This window comes from Odocoileus virginianus, chromosome 5, assembly GCF_023699985.2.
Source record: "Odocoileus virginianus isolate 20LAN1187 ecotype Illinois chromosome 5, Ovbor_1.2, whole genome shotgun sequence".
NCBI classification, from domain to species: domain Eukaryota; kingdom Metazoa; phylum Chordata; class Mammalia; order Artiodactyla; family Cervidae; genus Odocoileus; species Odocoileus virginianus.
In genome coordinates, this window is record NC_069678.1 from 74,702,551 (window position 1) to 74,720,928 (window position 18,378).

Sequence of the window (18,378 nt, forward strand, 5' to 3'; positions counted from 1 at the left end):
GGATGTTGTTACTATGCAGATTATGATTGAGTAGACGGCAGTGGGGGTTTAGATTCTGCATTTCTATTAAGTTTCCATTTGTTGGTGACACTGCAGGTCTATGGACCCATGTTCTTTGACCAGCGAGGTTATGTAGACCTTCTGGCTGGAGATTTTATATGCTAGTATTAAATGTCTAGATTAAAATAGAATTTGTACAAGGCCAAATTAAGTCAGACAGACTTATTTATTTATTAACTTAATTATTTATTTTTGTTTTTTAGAAATTAAATTGTAAGGAAATAATTGAAAATTTGGCGAAAATTCTTAAGAGACATCCAGGTATGAACTTTAAAACAAAAGAATTTTTTTTAGTTTTATGAAAATTGTTTAACCTAGTAAAGTTTTGTTTTTTTTTTTTAATCAGGTTTAAGAAACATTTTGCCTATAACTACTGCCAAAGTGCCTATAGTAAAATTTGAACACAGGCGAAGTGGTTTAGAAGGTGATATCAGTTTATATAATACATTGGTAAGTTTCACTGTCTGTAAAGACCCAGGTATGTTTACAGTTGTCATTTTAAAAGTTTACAGATCACTGACTATACCTTTGTGTTTAAAACTTATGAATGTGAGCAGTATAAGGGAAAAAATTTTATTGATCATTTTAACATTTCCATTAGATTGAAGGTTAGTTTTTGCTTGACTCACATACAGGTATTTTAAGTTTAACATCTGTTTGGACTTTATTATATCTTTTTATCTGATCTGTAAGTTTAATTTTAGTAAATTTAAGTGCTTTCAAATATGTAATTTATTTTTCAGGCTCAGCATAACACAAGAATGCTAGCTACATATGCAGCTATTGATCCTAGAGTACAGTACTTGGGATATACAATGAAAGTATTTGCTAAGGTATTTGTGGTCCACTTTGTTATAATACTTATATTAAGATAAAACATACTGATGTCAGACTTGTGAAAAATGTTTTCTCAGTTTTCTTTACCTGAGCTTTTAAGAAGAGACTGTCAATATTAATTGGTTTAAAAGTATACCTGTTAGGCTAGGGTGATTCTTAGTTTTTTTCCTGTGTTTGCTGTATTGTCAAGGGTAACATTCTAGTAAATTTCTTATAGTATAATTTCTCAGTGCATGATTTTCAGCCCCAGGCGTGAGGTGAGAGTTGGCATGCAAAGTTAAAAAGCTCTGGATTAGGAGATCTGGCATTTGGATTTAGTTTGGTCGCTCAGTTGTGTCCGACTCTTTGCAACCCCATGGACTGCAGCACACCAGGCTTCCCTGTCCGTCACCAGCTCCCAGAGCTGGCTCAAACTCATTTGGATTCAGTGGTAAATTTTTCTGGCCAAGAAAACAAAGAAGAAAGCAATACCAAAGCTAGTGGATGTGATGGAATTCCAGTTGAGCTATTTCACATCCTGAAAGATGATGCTGTGAAAGTGCTGCACTCAATATGGCAGCAAATTTTGAAAACTCAGCAGTGGCCACAGGACTGGAAAAGGTCCGTTTTCATTCCAATCCCTAAGAAAGGCAATCCCAAAGAATGCTCAAACTACCGCACAGCTGCACTCATCTCACATGCTAGTAAAGTAATGCTCAAAATTCTCCAAACCCAGGCTTCAGCAATATGTGAACCTAGAACTTCAAGGTATTCAAGCTGGTTTTAGAAAAGGCAGAGGAACCAGAGATCAAATTGCCAATATCCGCTGGATCATCGAAAAAGCAAGAGAGTTCCAGAAAAACATCTATTTCTGCTTTATTGACTATGCCAAAGCCTTTGACTGTGTGGATCACAATAAACTGTGGAAAATTATGAAGGAGATGGGAATACCAGACCACCTGACCTGCCTCTTGAGAAACCTGTATGCAGGTCAGGAAGCAACAGTTAGAAATGGACATGGAACAACAGACTGGTTCCAAACAGGAAAAGGAGTACATCAAGGCTGTATATTGTCACCCTGCTTATTTAACTTCTATGCAGAGTACATCATGAGAATCGCTGGGCTGGAAGAAGTACAAGCAGGAATCAAGATTGCTGGGAGAAATATCAGTAACCTCAGATATGCAGATGACACCACCCTTATGGCAGAAAGTGAAGAGGAACTGAAAAAGCCTCTTGATGAAAGTGAAAGAGGAGAGTGAAAAGTTGGCTTAAAGCTCAACATTCAGAAAACTAAGATCATGGCATCTGGTCCTATCACTTCGTGGCAAATAGATGGGGAGACAGTGGAAACAGTGTCAGACTTTATTTTTGGGGGCTCCAAAATCACTGCAGATAGTGACTGCAGCCATGAAATTAAAAGACACTTATTCCTTAGAAGGAAAGTTCTGACCAACCTAGATAGCATATTAAGAAGCAGAGACATTACTTTGCCAACAAAGGTCGGTCTAGTCAAGGCTATGGTTTTTCCAGTGTTCATGTATGGATGTGAGAGTTGGACTGTGAAGAAAGCTGAGCGCCGAAAAATTGATGCTTTTAAACTGTGGTGTTGGAGAAGATTCTTGAGAGTCCCTTGGACTTCAAGGAGATCCAACCAGTCCATCCTGAAGGAGATAAGTCCTGGGTGTTCACTGGAAGGACTGATGCTGAAGCTGAAACTCCAATACTTTGGCCACCTCATGCGAAGAGTTGACTTGTTGGAAAAGACCCTGACGCTGGGAGAGATTGGGGGCAGGAGGAGAAGGGGACAACAGAGGATGAGATGGCTGGATGGCATCACTGACTCGATGGGCATGAGTTTTAGTAAACTCCGGGAGTTGGTGATGGACAGGGAGGGAGGCATGGCGTGCTGTGATTCATGGGGTCACAAAGAGTTGGACATGACTGAGTGTCTGAACTATACTGAGCTGAACGTCTGCTTTATGGGTAGCTGCTCAGTAAATAGTTAATTTTGTAAATGTGTTGGTGGAAGGGTTTTAGTAGGGGAGTGACTCAGTTACATTTTCATTTCATAAAGCCCATTCTTCGAGAAGGGAGACATATTTGTTTAAATATTCCTATACGTGTCTTTATGGACAGTAAGTCATCTTACAACAGGAGGGCGTCCAGCGACATAGTACAGATCATATTCAGTACAGTTAGTCTTCTATACTCATCTCACCAAATAGCTCCAATATGACAGATCCTCACTCTCGTGGCGTTTTGGTAATGAAATCATGTGGTTCATGGCAGAGAAATCATTCTTCTCCCTCCCTTTATGTCAGAGAATCTCCCTTCCCTATCTGTCTCCTAACCAGCCATTGCCTCTTGTTAGAGCCAAACAGTGTTAAACATTCCTCTGTATCCTTCGATAAATATATTATTCCAGTACAAGCAAATATATACATTTCCTACCTCTTTTTTTTTATTATGGATATAACATACTGAAAACATTGTTTTGTATTTTGCTTTTTTAACTGAGCAATAGGTATTGGAAATTATTTCCTATTAGTATACTAAGGGTTTCCTTGTTCTTTTCTAAATGGTTACATACTATTCCATTGTGTGGATAGTCATCAGTTTTTTATTTTTTTTATTTTTATTTTTTTTAGTTTTTTAATTTAAACCTGTATTTTACTGATGAGCTTTTAAGTTCTTTCTCATATTTTGCTATTAAAATAGTGCTACAATAAAAATCTTCATCATTTCATGTATTTTTGGCATATTTACAGGATAACTTCTTAGAATAGAATTGATATATTAAAGGAGATGTGCTTTTGTAATTTTGATATTGTCAAATTATTGTTCATAAAATTTATACTAATATATACTCTAATCTGTAATGTGTAAGAGTGCCTATTTATCCATACCCTCTGTAACAGTTTATTTTTGAACTTTTGGGTATTTGACAGTTAGATAAGTTTAAAAATGGTGTTTTAAGGTAGCCAACACTTGTGAATGGAATAAGATTCTGAAGTTTTATTTTCAATCATTATGTTTTTTCAGCGATGTGACATTGGGGATGCTTCTAGGGGAAGTTTATCTTCATATGCTTATATCCTTATGGTGCTGTACTTTCTGCAGCAGAGAAAACCACCTGTTATCCCAGTTCTACAAGAGGTAAGTGTTTAAGAAAACTACAAAGTCATTTCTTGTGACAACAATAGATCTAAATATAGTAGATCATGCTCAGTTCATGAGATCATGAGGGATTTTTCTATCATTAATGGCCTAAGTTTTCTTCTTCCACTAATGGTATAATCAAATAATGAACCTTTTGGGAAAGTTTATTATGGGAGAATATAGACTACTGAAAGAATATTAGAGGAGTAGAACTATTGAATACCTTTTGCAACATTTTTGTATTTTACAGTCTTAGAATGCTGCCAATGATTATGAAATTTGTAACCATTCAAAAACTTACACAGTCTCTCAGATGAAAATACATAGTTTCTTCTTTCCAGAGTATTTTCCCTCCTTGTGCTTGGCAATGAAGCTTGATTTTGTTGAAAGTTGAAAGTGTTAGTCACTCAGTCTTGTCCAACTCCTTGCAACTCCGTGGTCTGTCCATGGAATTCTCCAGGCAAGAATACTGGAGTTGCCATTTCCTTCTCCAGGGGATCATCCCATCTCAGGGATCCAACCCGGGTCTTCCTGCATTGCAGGCAGATTCTTGAGAAGGGAAACCTGAAGTTTAATTTATTCTTGTATATATTTTGGTCAACTTTGTGAATTTTGATTGAGAAAAAAATTCAAGGAAATTCTTTCTTATCTCTGTAAGGTCATATCAGTTGTATTAAGCATAAGACTGTACATCAAAAGAAACATATTATACTCATATTTACTCAGATTTGGTGACTCATAGAGGCTTGTTATAGCCCATTTATACTCTCTAAAATAGAACCAAAAGAATTCTTAATCATCCATCTTTTCCTCCTCCTTCGTGGCACAAAGTGAATGTGCAAGCATTGGGGTGGATCAGAGTCTAATTTCTTAGAAAGGTGGTGGTTTTGAGGTAGGCAGTGACCATCCGAATTATTTGGAAATCACATATTCTCATTTCACGTAAACTTTGATCATCATAGCAACGAAGTATATTGCAAAATCATAAGCCATATTGTGTGCCAGATGGCCTTAGTAAGTTTTTTAAAGTTCTGATGAATGCCATGTGGTTTTAATAGCATTTCCTTCCCTCTTTTAAACAAAGAGTGGGAGAGAAAAAATTTAAATATCCTTTTCTAAGAGAAAAGTTTAAGTTGCTTGAATCTATGTTGAGTGATGTTTATTTTTTACCAAGTTTGTTCACTATAGAATATTTAAAATTTTGCATGAATTAGTTAAGCCTGCCAAAGCCAAGGTTATTCTCTATATTAGTCTAATTCTTCTTAAAGCTTTAAATTTGGAAATCTTATGCATAATTGCCCCAATAATACTGTAGCTGCCATTTGCTATACTTTGCTGTGCCTTTGATAGAATACTGCGATTAACCCAAATGGAACACCAATTTTGTTTTCATTGTGGTTTCTGTTCTCTCATTATGTTACCTGTGGATGAGGAACTATTGAGGCAGCATGATATAATGGGCAGACCATGATTTTGGAGTCAGAGTTAATTGATCTGAATCCTGATTTTAACATGTAGCCTTCAATAAGCTGCCTGACTACCACTAGTCTTAATTTTATCTTCTGTAAAAATGTAATAATAGTAGTATTATTTCAGTGTTGATATAAGGAACAGAGACATCAAATGCTTTTGAATGTAGTAGATGCTTAAGTAGGAGTTTATAAATGGTGGTTGCTTTTATTATTACTTTTATTATTATTAGCAGCTTTATTAATATTATTATTGGAAAATTATAGGTAGGATTGCTGTAGCCAACTTCAAGAACTGTTCCATTATCTGCTTAACAGACAGTGATTGATGAAATGAGAGAGTCCATGGAATGTTTTCCATCATAATGAACTCTGATTGTGGGGGGCTTTGTGATACATATGAACTGATGATAAATGGATTTTTGCTTCTGGCCTTTTTTGCTTGTCATATGGGACCCCATTGTCCATTGCTCTGGCACCATTTAAGTATTGATCATTGGCATCGATCAACTTTTAAGGGTAAGGATATGTTTAATGAAGCTGATGATCTTTGACTCCATTTGTAACTGAACTTAGACTTAAGTGACTGGGTATAATAAATAAGGCTCTGCTAAGAGTGTTACTCATGATCAACAGTACAGAATTCTTGAGGTCAAAGGAGCTTTCCTAGGCAAGATGATTTTGCTATATTCTAGCAATCATTGTAAGTAAAAGTAAATTTTCACATAAAAATTAATACCAAGAGAAGATGAGGGGAGTGTTAGTCACAATTGATATTATGAACCATGTTTTTTTAGCTTCTGTCAGCTTAAAAATTGAAATTGAATGGATGAACCTTGAGGACATTATGCTAAGTGAAATGAACCAGTCACAAAAGGACAAATACTATATGATTCCATTTATAGGAGGTACCTAGGGTAGTCGGATACGTGGAGACAGAAAGTAGAATGATGGTTGCCAGGGCTGGAGAAAGAGAGGCATGGGAAACTATTGTTTAACAGGTTCAGAGTTTCATTTGTATAAGATGAGAAAAATTCTGTGGATGGAGAATGGTGATGGTAGCACAGTGATGTGAATGTACCTAATGCCACTGAACTGTACTCTTAAAAATGCTTGAAGATGATAAGCTTTATGTGTATTTTACCACAACTAAAAAAATTACAGTTTAAATATTCCAGTAGATATTAAAATATCAAACTACAAAATAAGAAAGACTTGTTTGGTGAGGTTTTAGAGGGAAGACTTGAGTGCTTGAGTAGAGGATGATTGGTGTTGAGAGAAAGAAAAAGAAACAAAGAAGGTGGGGCCTTCTTTGGTGACCCAGTGGAAAAGACTCCACGCTCCCAATGTAGGGGGCCCAGGTTCTGTCCCTCGAGGGGAACTAGGTGTTTGCATGCCAAAACTAAAGATCCGACATGCCACAACTAAGACCCGATGTAGCCAAATAAATGATAAATTTTTAAGAAAAGAAACAGAAGGTAAATGTATTTTGTGTGTGTGTGTGTGTGTGTGTGTGTGTGTTTAAGAGAGAGAGGACAATATTAGTACTTCTAAGGGCTGAAACAGAGTGAAAGTTAGGCATTATGAAACATGATAGTTCATCAAAAACATGTGGCAAATCAGTGATTAAAGGTTCTCCAGAGCCCTCAGGTTCACTTTACTGTGTTATTAGCCAACATGATTGGGTTTGGATGTTGGTTATTTCTCAAAAGTAGGAATCTGCTGAAATAATCAAGGTCTAAAGAGGCAGCTTGTGTAATAAATAGCACCTTAATCTATGAAGGCAAAATGTTATATTTTGGCCTTTTTGAAACCTTTTTTTTCTTCCTTGAGAGTAAGATCCTATGTGTCTTATTTTAGATATTAATAACTGTAATTGCTGGACTTTCTCTTTTTTGATTTATGGAATGTTGGAATTTATGCTAGATGATTCTTGGTAACTGTGTTTGTTTAAATTATATGTAAATACTAAAAAGCCAGGTATTAGATTAGGTCCCTGGAAACCTGACCTTTATGTAAACATGCTTACAGAGTAAATATATTCATCCAACAGACATGTATTAAGTATTCTTTATATGGCAGGCTTTGATGTAGTAGGAATTTTGGCTCTAGATGTCAGTTATAGTCCTTGCCCACAAGGAACTTAAACCTAAGAGTAAAACTAGAGGGACAGACATGCAGTTAGTTTTATAATTAACTGTCTCATTTAAAATGGAAGGAGTCATGGGGAGCACCTTATCTAGTGGTTTTAAAGTATATTTTGATAAGCTCTGTGCTTAGTCAGACTGCTCAGTCATGCCTGACTCTTTGTGACCCCATGAACAATAGCCCACCAGGCTCCTCTGTCCATGGGGATTCTCCAGGCAAGAACACTGGAGTGGGTTGCCATGCCCTCCTCCAGAGGATCTTCCCAACCCAGGGATCTAACCCAGGTCTTCCACATTGCAGGCGGATTCTTTACCATCTGAGCCACCAGGGAAGCCCTGACAAGCTCTACGAGCTCTTTAAAGTGTGTGAGGAGTGGAGTAAGGGAAAGATAGGCTGTAATTTTCTCCACTCAGGCTTTTATCAGAGTACCTCTGTTTTACTATTAAAGTTCCAAGAAGAATCCATTTTAGGAAGGGGTTCTAACAATTTGAAAGAAAAATAAAATTTGAAAACAACTGACCTAATTAATCTAACTCTTTTTTTTTCCCATTGGGAAAACTGAGGATTTGGAAGGATAATTGTCTTGTCCAGAGTTATTACTTGGCAGGACTAAAACTAGAAATGAGGTCTGCTTAGTCTGCACTTATCCCAGATTTTTACTTTATTGCATCTCTTTCTTAAAGCTCCTGTAAGAAATAAGTCTCAAAATTGCTTATAGAGATCAGTTGTACCTGTACAATCATCTTAGGAAATTCTTTTAGTAGAATAGCGTTATTTTCCCCCCTTTCCTTAGGACAGGGAATTACTATTCATAATTAATCATGAGGATTTCACAATATTTATCAAAATGTCAAGAAAAGCTATCTAATATTCTATGAAAAAAGAATCAGTGTCCAGACCCTTTTCAGCCTCATCTGATACAGATAACTGATTAAAGGTACTAGAGCTATTCCCCACACCAGCTTCTTTGATTTCCTTTAAGGTTTACAGTCAATGAGTATTATCTCTTATGGATTTCTGCATCTGTGATCCTTTGATGAAGATGCCATTTTCATTTATTTTTTCTTTAGTTTTACTTAATTAAACTTGGGCTGGCTGTGTTTGATAGACCAAATAGACAATATCAGATGGATCGTTTGGAGAGTCTGATGCTCTCGAGACACCCTTTCCAGCTTTGGTCTTTCAGATACGTTTTACTCATTTTCATTAATAACTTGACATCAAATTATATCATCTCGACATGTTCCTTTTGGAATAAATATTCCAATATGTCTATTATATGTAAATTCTAAAATGATGTGAAGGTATTTAGGCTTTGAGTTGGATGATTTGAAATCTAATAATAAAATTGATTTTCTTAATACAGATCTTTGATGGAAAACAGATTCCGCAGAGAATGGTTGATGGATGGAATGCTTTTTTCTTTGATAAAACAGAAGAACTGGTAATTTCTTCATAGTTTTTATGTTGTGGAATATTCACTGATACATGTTAGGATTTGCATAATTTAATAATTTTACTCGGATTTGGGATCTATATGTTGGATAAGTATAGATATGTCACTCTCCTTTTTTTTCTCACCTTAGAAAAAACGTTTACCTTCACTTGGAAAGAACACAGAAACATTAGGAGAGCTTTGGTTGGGACTGCTTCGCTTCTATACTGAAGAATTTGATTTCAAAGAATATGTAATTAGCATTCGGCAGAAAAAACTGTTGACAACTTTTGAGAAGCAGTGGACATCCAAGTGTATTGCCATTGAAGGTAATCATTCAGCTGATATTAATTCAGGAACAAAACAAAGCAAAACAAAAGGCAGAATTTAAAAAATTTATTTATTTTTAATTAAATAATAATTGCTTTATAATATTGCTTTGGTTTCTGCCATATGTCAACATGAATTCACCATAGGTATATATATGTCCCCTCCCTCTTGAACCTTCCTCCCACCTCTCACTCTTCCCACCCTGTCAGGTTGTTACAGAACCTGAGTTTGAGTTCTCTGAGTCATATAGCAAATTTCCTTTGAAAAGCTAGAATTTTATTTGGCCAATGAAATTGAGAGGGAAACTGAAACACACTAGAATTTGGAAGATGTATCTTCTTTTTTTTTTTTTTTATCAGTTTCCATCCTTTAATCTGTAATTATAAAAAAATAATTTCTGACTGGTTTGTGTTGCTTAGTATCAGACTCTAGTTATGGTTACTAAGTATATTTATGTTACAATGAGCTTCTTAATTAAAGAATAAAATGTTTCTTTTCTAGACCCTTTTGATTTGAATCATAACCTTGGTGCTGGAGTTTCTAGAAAAAGTAAGTTTTAAATATAGAAATATCCTGCTTTTAAAGCTCTTACACCTTAAGGTCTGGATCTTCATTGTTTTTCTTCTTTCTTCAATAGTGACCAATTTCATCATGAAAGCATTTATCAATGGAAGGAAACTTTTTGGTACCCCTTTTTACCCACTCATTGGCAGAGAAGCTGTAAGTTTACATAATTTGAATTCTGAGTCTTTTCTGTTTCCTATAGAACTTTTTTTTGTAGTACAAGAAACCTAATCCTGTTACAAGTTGGTGTTAGGAATAGGGGAAAAGATGGTTATAACTCCGTCTTTTCTTATTGCACTTACCATAGTCTATAGTGAGATATCTATTGGCTGTATTTTATCTGTTTTTTAAATCTATTTGCTAAATTCTGTCTCTCCCACTAGACTGAGTAGCTCCATGAGGACAGAGGCCATGTCTGTGAGATTGACCATCATATTGCCAGCGCTTGTCATAATTTCTGGCACATACGATGCATCAAATAAGCATTCATTAAACAAGTGAGGGGTGATAGTCAGAACTTAGGATCCTTTAATTTTGAATCTGAGGGTGCTCCCTACTGCCTCTCTTCTATCTCTAGAAATCTTGGTGAAAATACAAACAGAGAAGTCAGTACCAAAGTATCAGTGTGATAGTGAAAGGGTTAGTTGCTCAGTCATGTCTGACTCCTTGCAGCCGTATGGACTGTGTGTAGCCCACCAGACTCCTCTGTCCATGGGATTTCCCAGGCAAGAATACTATAGTGCGTAGTCATTCTCTTTTTCTAGGGGGTCTTCCCAACCCAGGGATCAGACTCTGGTCTCCTGCACTATAGAGAGATATTGTCTGAGCCAGCAGGGAAGCCCGAAGTATTGATAAAACTTAATTATTTGCTGAGGCTTCTGCTTTAATTGTGGTGCAGCCCTTGGTAAGCTGGACTAATGGCATGGAACTGAGAGGATTCCTTTTACCTGAACTGGGGTGTGCAGTGTCCCCTATTCCTCTTGGTCTTACACTGGTTTAGGTTGCCTTCTAATGGGAGGATGTCACAGTCTCACAGAGAAAGAAGAAATCTCAAAAGAGAAACAATGTCTCTGTTGTTGCATAATGAATATCTTTGATCCTGTTCAGTTTTATCACTTTTTCTTGCTGGGGTGAGAAAAGCAGAAAAAGTCTAGAGCTTTTTTCCCTTGAAGCATTTTTGATAGTCCTGATTCATAGGTGGTGGGGGTGATAATGATTGTAATCAAAATAAAATAACAGTAAAATTTGAAATGGCGCAAAAGTCATGCAGAAGCAAAATATCTAACAAAAGGAAAATACAGTGATAATTTTACTAGTATATTAAAATAGCAATAAATGAAAAGCATAGTCAAATCACAACAAATATGGTGACACACTGATAAAGCATTTTACCTGAAAATCGTGGAAATTCTATTAGTATGTGTGCATGTGTGTGTTTGGTAGAAACCTAGCAGTTTCATGCAGTCAGACTTTTTAGTGAAATACTGACGTAGAGTCCTCTTGAATATGATTTGGCATAAGAGCCTATCAGAAGGGGCCTATGATTCTCCCAATCATCTTTTAATTTGCTTTATTCTGCTTTAAAAGTCAATATATGGTATTTTATAGCTTGGATATACCAGTTTAACTCTTCTCCTTAAATGGACATTTAAGTTGGTATCAGTGTTCTAACTGATATTGTAGAAAAATAACCTTGTTATATAGTCTTTCATGCTTAATATTTTCCATAGTAAAGTTCATTCTTTCAACACTTAATGAATTCCTGATTTGTACCTATTTCTTTGATACATACTAAGATTATAACAGCATATAGAATAGATGTGTTTCATCCCCTTAGATTCTAGTGAAAATGAAGACCAAGTATATTTTCTGTACTTTCACCTTTCTTGCTCACTGAAACATTCCCATTTCAACTATTCTTCTATTCATTAGGTTCTCTGACATATTAATCCATTTTCTCCCAATCTGTCTGTTATCTCCTGTTTTCATTTTTTCCTCTCCATTTAACTCATGTTTCTTGGTCTACCTCTGGCATATACTTTATATTCCTTTGTACCATTGTCCTTCTTTTGCATTGTTGTGTGTGCAACTTTACATGAACTCAGCCATCCACCATCTCTTTATGCTTGGACTAAGCACCAATGGAAAAAAGTCTTAAAGCTAGGCAGTTTATAGCACTACTATAAATTAATGTTCACCAGCCTCAACTGGACTGTCAATACTATCTGACTTTCTTATTACATTTCTTTAGTTACCTCTGTCTCCCATTCAATAGGGACTATTTGAAGTTTTATTTATTTTACTCAAAATTCAGTGCCCAATTTGTTTTGTCCCATCTTTCTTCTCTGCCTTTCTCACACTTGGATGTTTTCCTTTTGAGACAGAGATGGTATTAAATAGATATTCCTTTAACTTTCTGCTACTATATCTATAAATCTGCTTGTATCTTCAGGTATCTCTTCTTTTTTTAAAAAAAAAAAATTGATTTCATATTGGAACATAGTTGATTTAAAATGTTGTATCAGTTTCAGGTATATAGCAAGGTGATTCAGTTATACATATACATGTAGCTATTCTTTTTTAAATTCCTATTTAGATTATTACAGATTATTGAGCAGCATTTCCTGTGCTATACAGTAGGTCCTTGTACAGATACATACAGTTGGTTATCTATTTTGAATATAGTAGTATGTACATGTCAATCTGAAACTCCCAATCTATCTTTCTCCCCCTGCCCCTCCATAACCATATGTTCATTCTCTAAGTCTGTGAGTCTGTTTCTGTTTTGTAAATAAGCTCATTTGTATAATTTTTTTTTAGAATTCACATATATAACATGATATTTGTCATTCTCTGTCTGACTTTCTTCACTTAGTATGAAAACGTCCTGGTCCATCTACGTTGCTGCAAATGGCATTATTTCGTTCTTTTTAATGGCTGATATTCCATTGTATGTATGTGCTGCATCTTTATCCATTCCCTTGTCAGTGGGCATTTAGGTTGCTTCCATGTCTGCTATTGTAAATAGTGCTGCAGTGAACATTTGGGTGCATATATCTTCTTGAATTACGATTTTCTCTGAATATATGCCCAGGATTGGAATTACTGGATTGTATGGTATCTCTGTTTTTAGTTTCTTTTTGTTTTTTTTAATTTTGTTTTTAATTGGAGAATAATTGCTTTACTGTGTTGTGTTGGTTTCTGTCATACAGCAAGGTGAATCAACTGTTAAGTATACATATATATCCTTCCTCTTGAACTTCCCTCCCACCCCCACCCCAGGTCTGTGTCTCTAGGTCTTACAGAGCACCAGGTTGTGCTCCCTGTGTTATAAAGCAGCTTCCCACTAGCTATCTGTCTTACACATGGCAGTGTATATGTTTCAGTGCTACTCTCTCAATTTGTCTATTTTTAGTTTTTTAAGGAACCTCCATACTGTTCTTCATAGTGTCTGTACCAATTCATATTCCCACCAACATTGTAGGAGGGTTCCCTTTTCTCTACACCTTCTCCAGCATTTATTGTTTGTAGATTTTTTGATGATGGCCATTGTAACTGATGTGAGATGATACCTCATTGTAGTTTTTGATTTGCAGTTCTCTAATAATTAGCAGTGTTGATCATCTTTTCTTGTGCCTCTTGGTCATCTATATGTCTTCTTTTGATTTTTTTTTTTTAATTGAGCTGCATGAGCTGTTTGTAAATTTTGGAGACTAATCCTTGTCCATCATATCATCTACAAATATTTTCTCCCATTCTGTGGGTTGTCTTTTCATTTTGTTTATGGTTTCCTTTGTTGTGCAAAAGATTTTGAGTTTATTTAAGTCCCATTTGTTTATTTTTAAATTTCCATTACTCTAGGAGACAGCTCAGAAAAGATGTTACTGCGATTTATGTAAAAGTGTGTTCTGCTTGTGTTTTCCTCTTAACTTGTTTTATAGTATCAGGTCATACATTTAGGTCTTTAATCAATTTTCATGTATGGTGTTAAAGAATGTTCTAATTTCATTTTTTTACTTGTAGCTGTGTGGTTTTCGCAGCACCATTTGTTGAAGAGACTGTCTTTCCTTCATTGTATAGTCTTGCCTCCTTTGTCATAGATTAATTGACCATAGTTGCGTGGGTTTATTTCTGAGCTTTACATCTTAGTCCATTAATCTATATTTCTGTTTTTGTGAAAGTACCATACTATTTTGATGACTGTATCTTTGTAGTCCAGTCTGATGTCAAGAAACCTGATTTCTCCAGCTCTGTTTTTCTTTCTCAACATTTCTTTGGCTATTCCGGGTCTTTTGTGTCTCCATAAAAGTTTTAAAATTTCTTTGTTCTAGTTCTGTGAAAAATGTCATTGGTAATTTGATAGGGATTACATTGAATCTGTAGATTGCCTTGGGTAGTATAATCATTTTGATAATATTGATTATTCTAATTCAAGAACATGGTATATCTTTCCATCTGTTTGTGTCATCTTTGATTTCTTTCATCAGTGTCTTACAGTTTCAGAGTACAGGTCTTTTGTATCCTTGGGTAGGTTTAATCCTAGGTAATCTTTTCTTTTTGATGTGATGATAAATGGGATTGTTTCTTTAGTTTCTCCTTCTGATCTTTCATTGTTTGTGTATAGACATGCAAGATTTCTGTGTATTTTATATCCTGCAACTTTACCAAATTCATTGATAAGCTCTTGTAGTTTTCTGGTGGCATCTTTAGGATTTTCTGTGTATAGTATGTCATTTAAAACAGTGACAGTTTTACCTCTTTTCCAATTTATATTCCTTTTATTTCTTTTTCTTCTCTGATTTGTCATGGTTAGGACTTCCAAAACTATGTAGAATGAAAGTGGTGAGAATACAGATATCCTTGTCATGTTCCAAATCTAAGAGGTAATACTTTCAGCTTTTTGCCATTGAGTATGTTAACTACAGGCTTGTCATATATGGCCTTTATTATGTTGAGATATGTTCCCTCTCTGCCCATTTTCTGGAGAGTTTTTATCATAAATAGGTGTTGAATTTTGTTAGAAGTTTTTCCTGCATTTGTTGAGATGATCATGTGACTTTTATTCTTCTGTTTGTTGATGTGGTGTATCATACTGATTGGTTTGCAGATATTGAAAAATCCTTGCATCCCTGGTATAAATCGCAATTGATCATGGTGTGTGATCCTATTACTATATTGTTGGATTCAGATTGCTAGTATTTTTTGTTGAGAATTTTTGTGTCCATGTTCATCAGTGATAGTGACCTATAAATTTTTTTTTTGGTAGTATCTTTGTCTGGTTTTGGTTTCAGTATGGTCATGGCCTTGTAGAATGAGTTTGGGAGTATTCATTTCTCTGCATTTTTTTTTTGGAATAGTTTCGAAAGAATAAGTGTCAACTCTTCTCTAAATGATAGAATTAATCTGTGATGCCATCTGGTCCTGGACTTTTGTTTGTTGGAAGTTTATATTTCTTTTTAGTTCAGTCTCAGGAGACTGTGCCTTTCTAAGAATTTGTCCATTTCTTCCAGGTTGTATATTTTATTGGCATATAGTTGTTTGTAGTAGTCTTTTATGATCCTTTGTATTTCTCTGGTGTCTACTGTAACTTCTCCTTTTTAATTTCTAATTTTGTTGGTTTAAGCTTTCCTTTTTTTTTCTTGATGAGTCTGGCTAAAGGTTTATCAGTTTTGCTTATCTTTTCAAAGAATCAGCTTTTTGTTTCATTGATTTTATTGATTTTCTTTGTTTATATTTCTGCTCTGATCTTTCTTTCTTTCCTTCTACTAACTTTGGCTTTTGTTTATACTTTTTTCTCTGTTGGCTTTATATATAAGATTAGGTTGTTTATTTGTGATTTTTCTTGTTTTCTGAGGTAAGATTGTATTGCTATAAACGTCTCAGAACTGTGTTTACCATGTCCCTGGCTTTTGGATCATTGTGCTTTCATTTTCATTTGACTCTAGGTAATTTTTATGTCCTCTTTGATTTCTTCAGTGATCCATTGATTGTTTAATAGCATATTCTTTAGCTTCCATGTATTTGCGTTTTTTAGTTTTTGTAGTTGATTCCTAATCTCATAGCAATGTGGTTGGAAAAGATGCTTGATATGATGTTAATTTTCTTAAATAATACTGAAGCTTACTTTGTGGCCCAGCCTGTCATTAATCCTGGAGAATGTTCCGTGGGCTCTTGAGAAAAGTGTGTATTCTGCTGCCTTTGGATGGAATACTCTGTAAATGTTAATGAAGGTGGACTGGTCTAATGTGTCATTTAAGGCCTGTGTTTCTGTATTAATTTTCTTTCTAGATAATCTGTCCATTGATATAAATGGGATATTTTTAAGTCCCCCACTGTTAATTACATTACTGTTGATTTCTCCTTTAATGACTGTTAGTATTTGCCTTATTGTTGGGGTGCTCTGTGTTGGGTAAGTATTTATTTACAATTGTTATAGCTCCTTCTGGGAATGATCCCTTAATCATTGTGTGGTGTCCTTCTTTGTCTCTCTTATTTTGTCTATTTTGAAGTCTCTTTTGTCTGAGAAGAATATTACTATTCTAGCTATCTTTTAATTTACATTTGCACAGAGTACCTTTCCCCATCTCCTCACTTTCAGTCTGTATGTGTCCCTAGATGTGAAGTGGGTCTCTTGTAGATACCATGTATATGGGTCTTGTTTATGTACCCATTCACCTCTATTTCTTTTGATTAGAGCACTAAACCCATCTATGTTTTAGGTAATTAGCAATATATATGTTCCTATTGCCATTTTCTTAATTGGTTTGGATTTGCTTTGTAGGTCTTTTTCATTCCCTTCCTGTTTTGTTCCAGTAGTCATGTATGGATGTGAGAGTTGGACTATAAGGAAAGCTGAGTGCAGAAGAATTGATGCTTTTGAACTGTGGTGTTGAAGACTCTTGAGAGTCCCTTGGACCACAAGGAGATCCAACCAGTCCATCCTAAAGGAAATCAGTCCTGGGTGTTCGTTGGAAGGACTGATGTTGAAGATGAAACTCCAATATTTTGGCCATCTGATGCAAAGAACTGACTCATTTGAAAAGACCCTGATGCTGGGAAAGATTGAAGGTGGGAGGAGAAAGGGACGACAGAGGATGAGATGGTTAGATGGCATCACCGACTCAATGGTCATAAGTTTGGGTAAACTCCAGGAGGTGATGATGGACAGGGAGGCCTGGTGTGCTGCAGTTCATGGGATCGCAAAGAGTCGGACACGACTGAGCAGCGGAACTGAACTGAACTGTTTTGTTCTCTTGTCTTGTGATTTGATGACTAACTTTAGTGTTGTATTTGGATTCCATTTTCATTTTTGTGTACGTATCTATTGTAGATTTTCAGTTTGTAGTTACCATGAGGTTTTGATATCCAGTTTAGTTCAGTTGCTCAGTCATGTCTTGACTGTTTGCGACCCCATGGATTGCAGCACACCAGGCCTCCCTGTCCATCACCAGTTCCCGGAGTTTACTCAGACTCATGTCCATTGAGTCGGTGATGCCATTCAACCATCTCGTCTTCTGTTGTCCCCTTCTCCTCCTGCCCTCAGTCTCTCCCAGCATCAGGGTCTTTTAAAATGAGTCAGTTCTTCACATCAGGTGGCCAAAGTATTGGCATATCAGCTTCAGCATCAGTCCGTCCAATGAATATTCAGGTCTTTTTTCCTTTGGGATGGACTGGTTGGATCTCCTTGCAGTCCAAGGAACTCTCAAGAGTCCTCTCCAATACCACAGTTCAAAAGCATCAATTCTTTGGTGTTCAGCTTTCTTTATAGTCCAACTCTCACATCCATACATGACTACTGGAAAAACCATAGCCTTGACTAGACAGACCTTTGTTGGCAGAGTAATGTCTCTGCTTTTTAATACGCTGTTTAGGTTGGTCACAACTAATTTGTGGTTACCATGAGGTTTTGATATAGCATTCTGTATATAAAAAAGATTGTTTTAAGTTGCTGGTCTTTTAATTTCAAATTTATTTCCAATTATCCTGCATCCCTGTTCTCTTCTTCTCATAGTTACTGATTTTGATATCATATTTGTGTGCAGATGATTTCCTACCTTTACTTTGTATTTACTGGTAAGCTTTTCCATTCACAATTTTGTTTCCAGTAGTTGCCTTTTCTTTTCTTCTTAAAGTTCCTTTGGCATTTGTTGCAAAACTGGTCTGGTGGTGCTGAATTTTCTTAGGTTTTCCTTGTCTGCAAAGCTTTTTGCTTTCTCCATCAAATCTGAATGAGAGCCTTGCTGGATGGAGTACTGTTGGTTGTAGGTTCTTTCCTTTCATCACTTTAAATATATCATGCGCTCCCTTCTTGCCTGCACAGTTTCTGCTGAGAAATCAGCTGATAACCTTATGGGAGTTCCCTTGTATTTGTTGCTTTTCTTTGTTGCTTTTAAT

At 35.8% G+C, this 18,378-nt stretch overlaps 1 protein-coding gene across 7 annotated transcripts in view; it reads left to right on the forward strand.

The window, feature by feature from the left end:
- TUT4 (terminal uridylyl transferase 4) overlaps positions 1-18,378 on the forward strand; it is a 128,908-nt gene that overhangs the window by 95,336 nt on the left and 15,194 nt on the right. For all 7 annotated transcript variants that reach the window (XM_020871444.2, XM_020871447.2, XM_020871445.2 and 4 more), the window contains exons 17-24: positions 264-321; positions 407-510; positions 804-893; positions 3,922-4,035; positions 9,022-9,099; positions 9,242-9,419; positions 9,922-9,969; positions 10,058-10,140. In XM_020871444.2, coding sequence (XP_020727103.2) covers positions 264-321; positions 407-510; positions 804-893; positions 3,922-4,035; positions 9,022-9,099; positions 9,242-9,419; positions 9,922-9,969; positions 10,058-10,140 — 753 coding nt within the window. The remainder of the gene's footprint in view (positions 1-263; positions 322-406; positions 511-803; positions 894-3,921; positions 4,036-9,021; positions 9,100-9,241; positions 9,420-9,921; positions 9,970-10,057; positions 10,141-18,378) is intronic.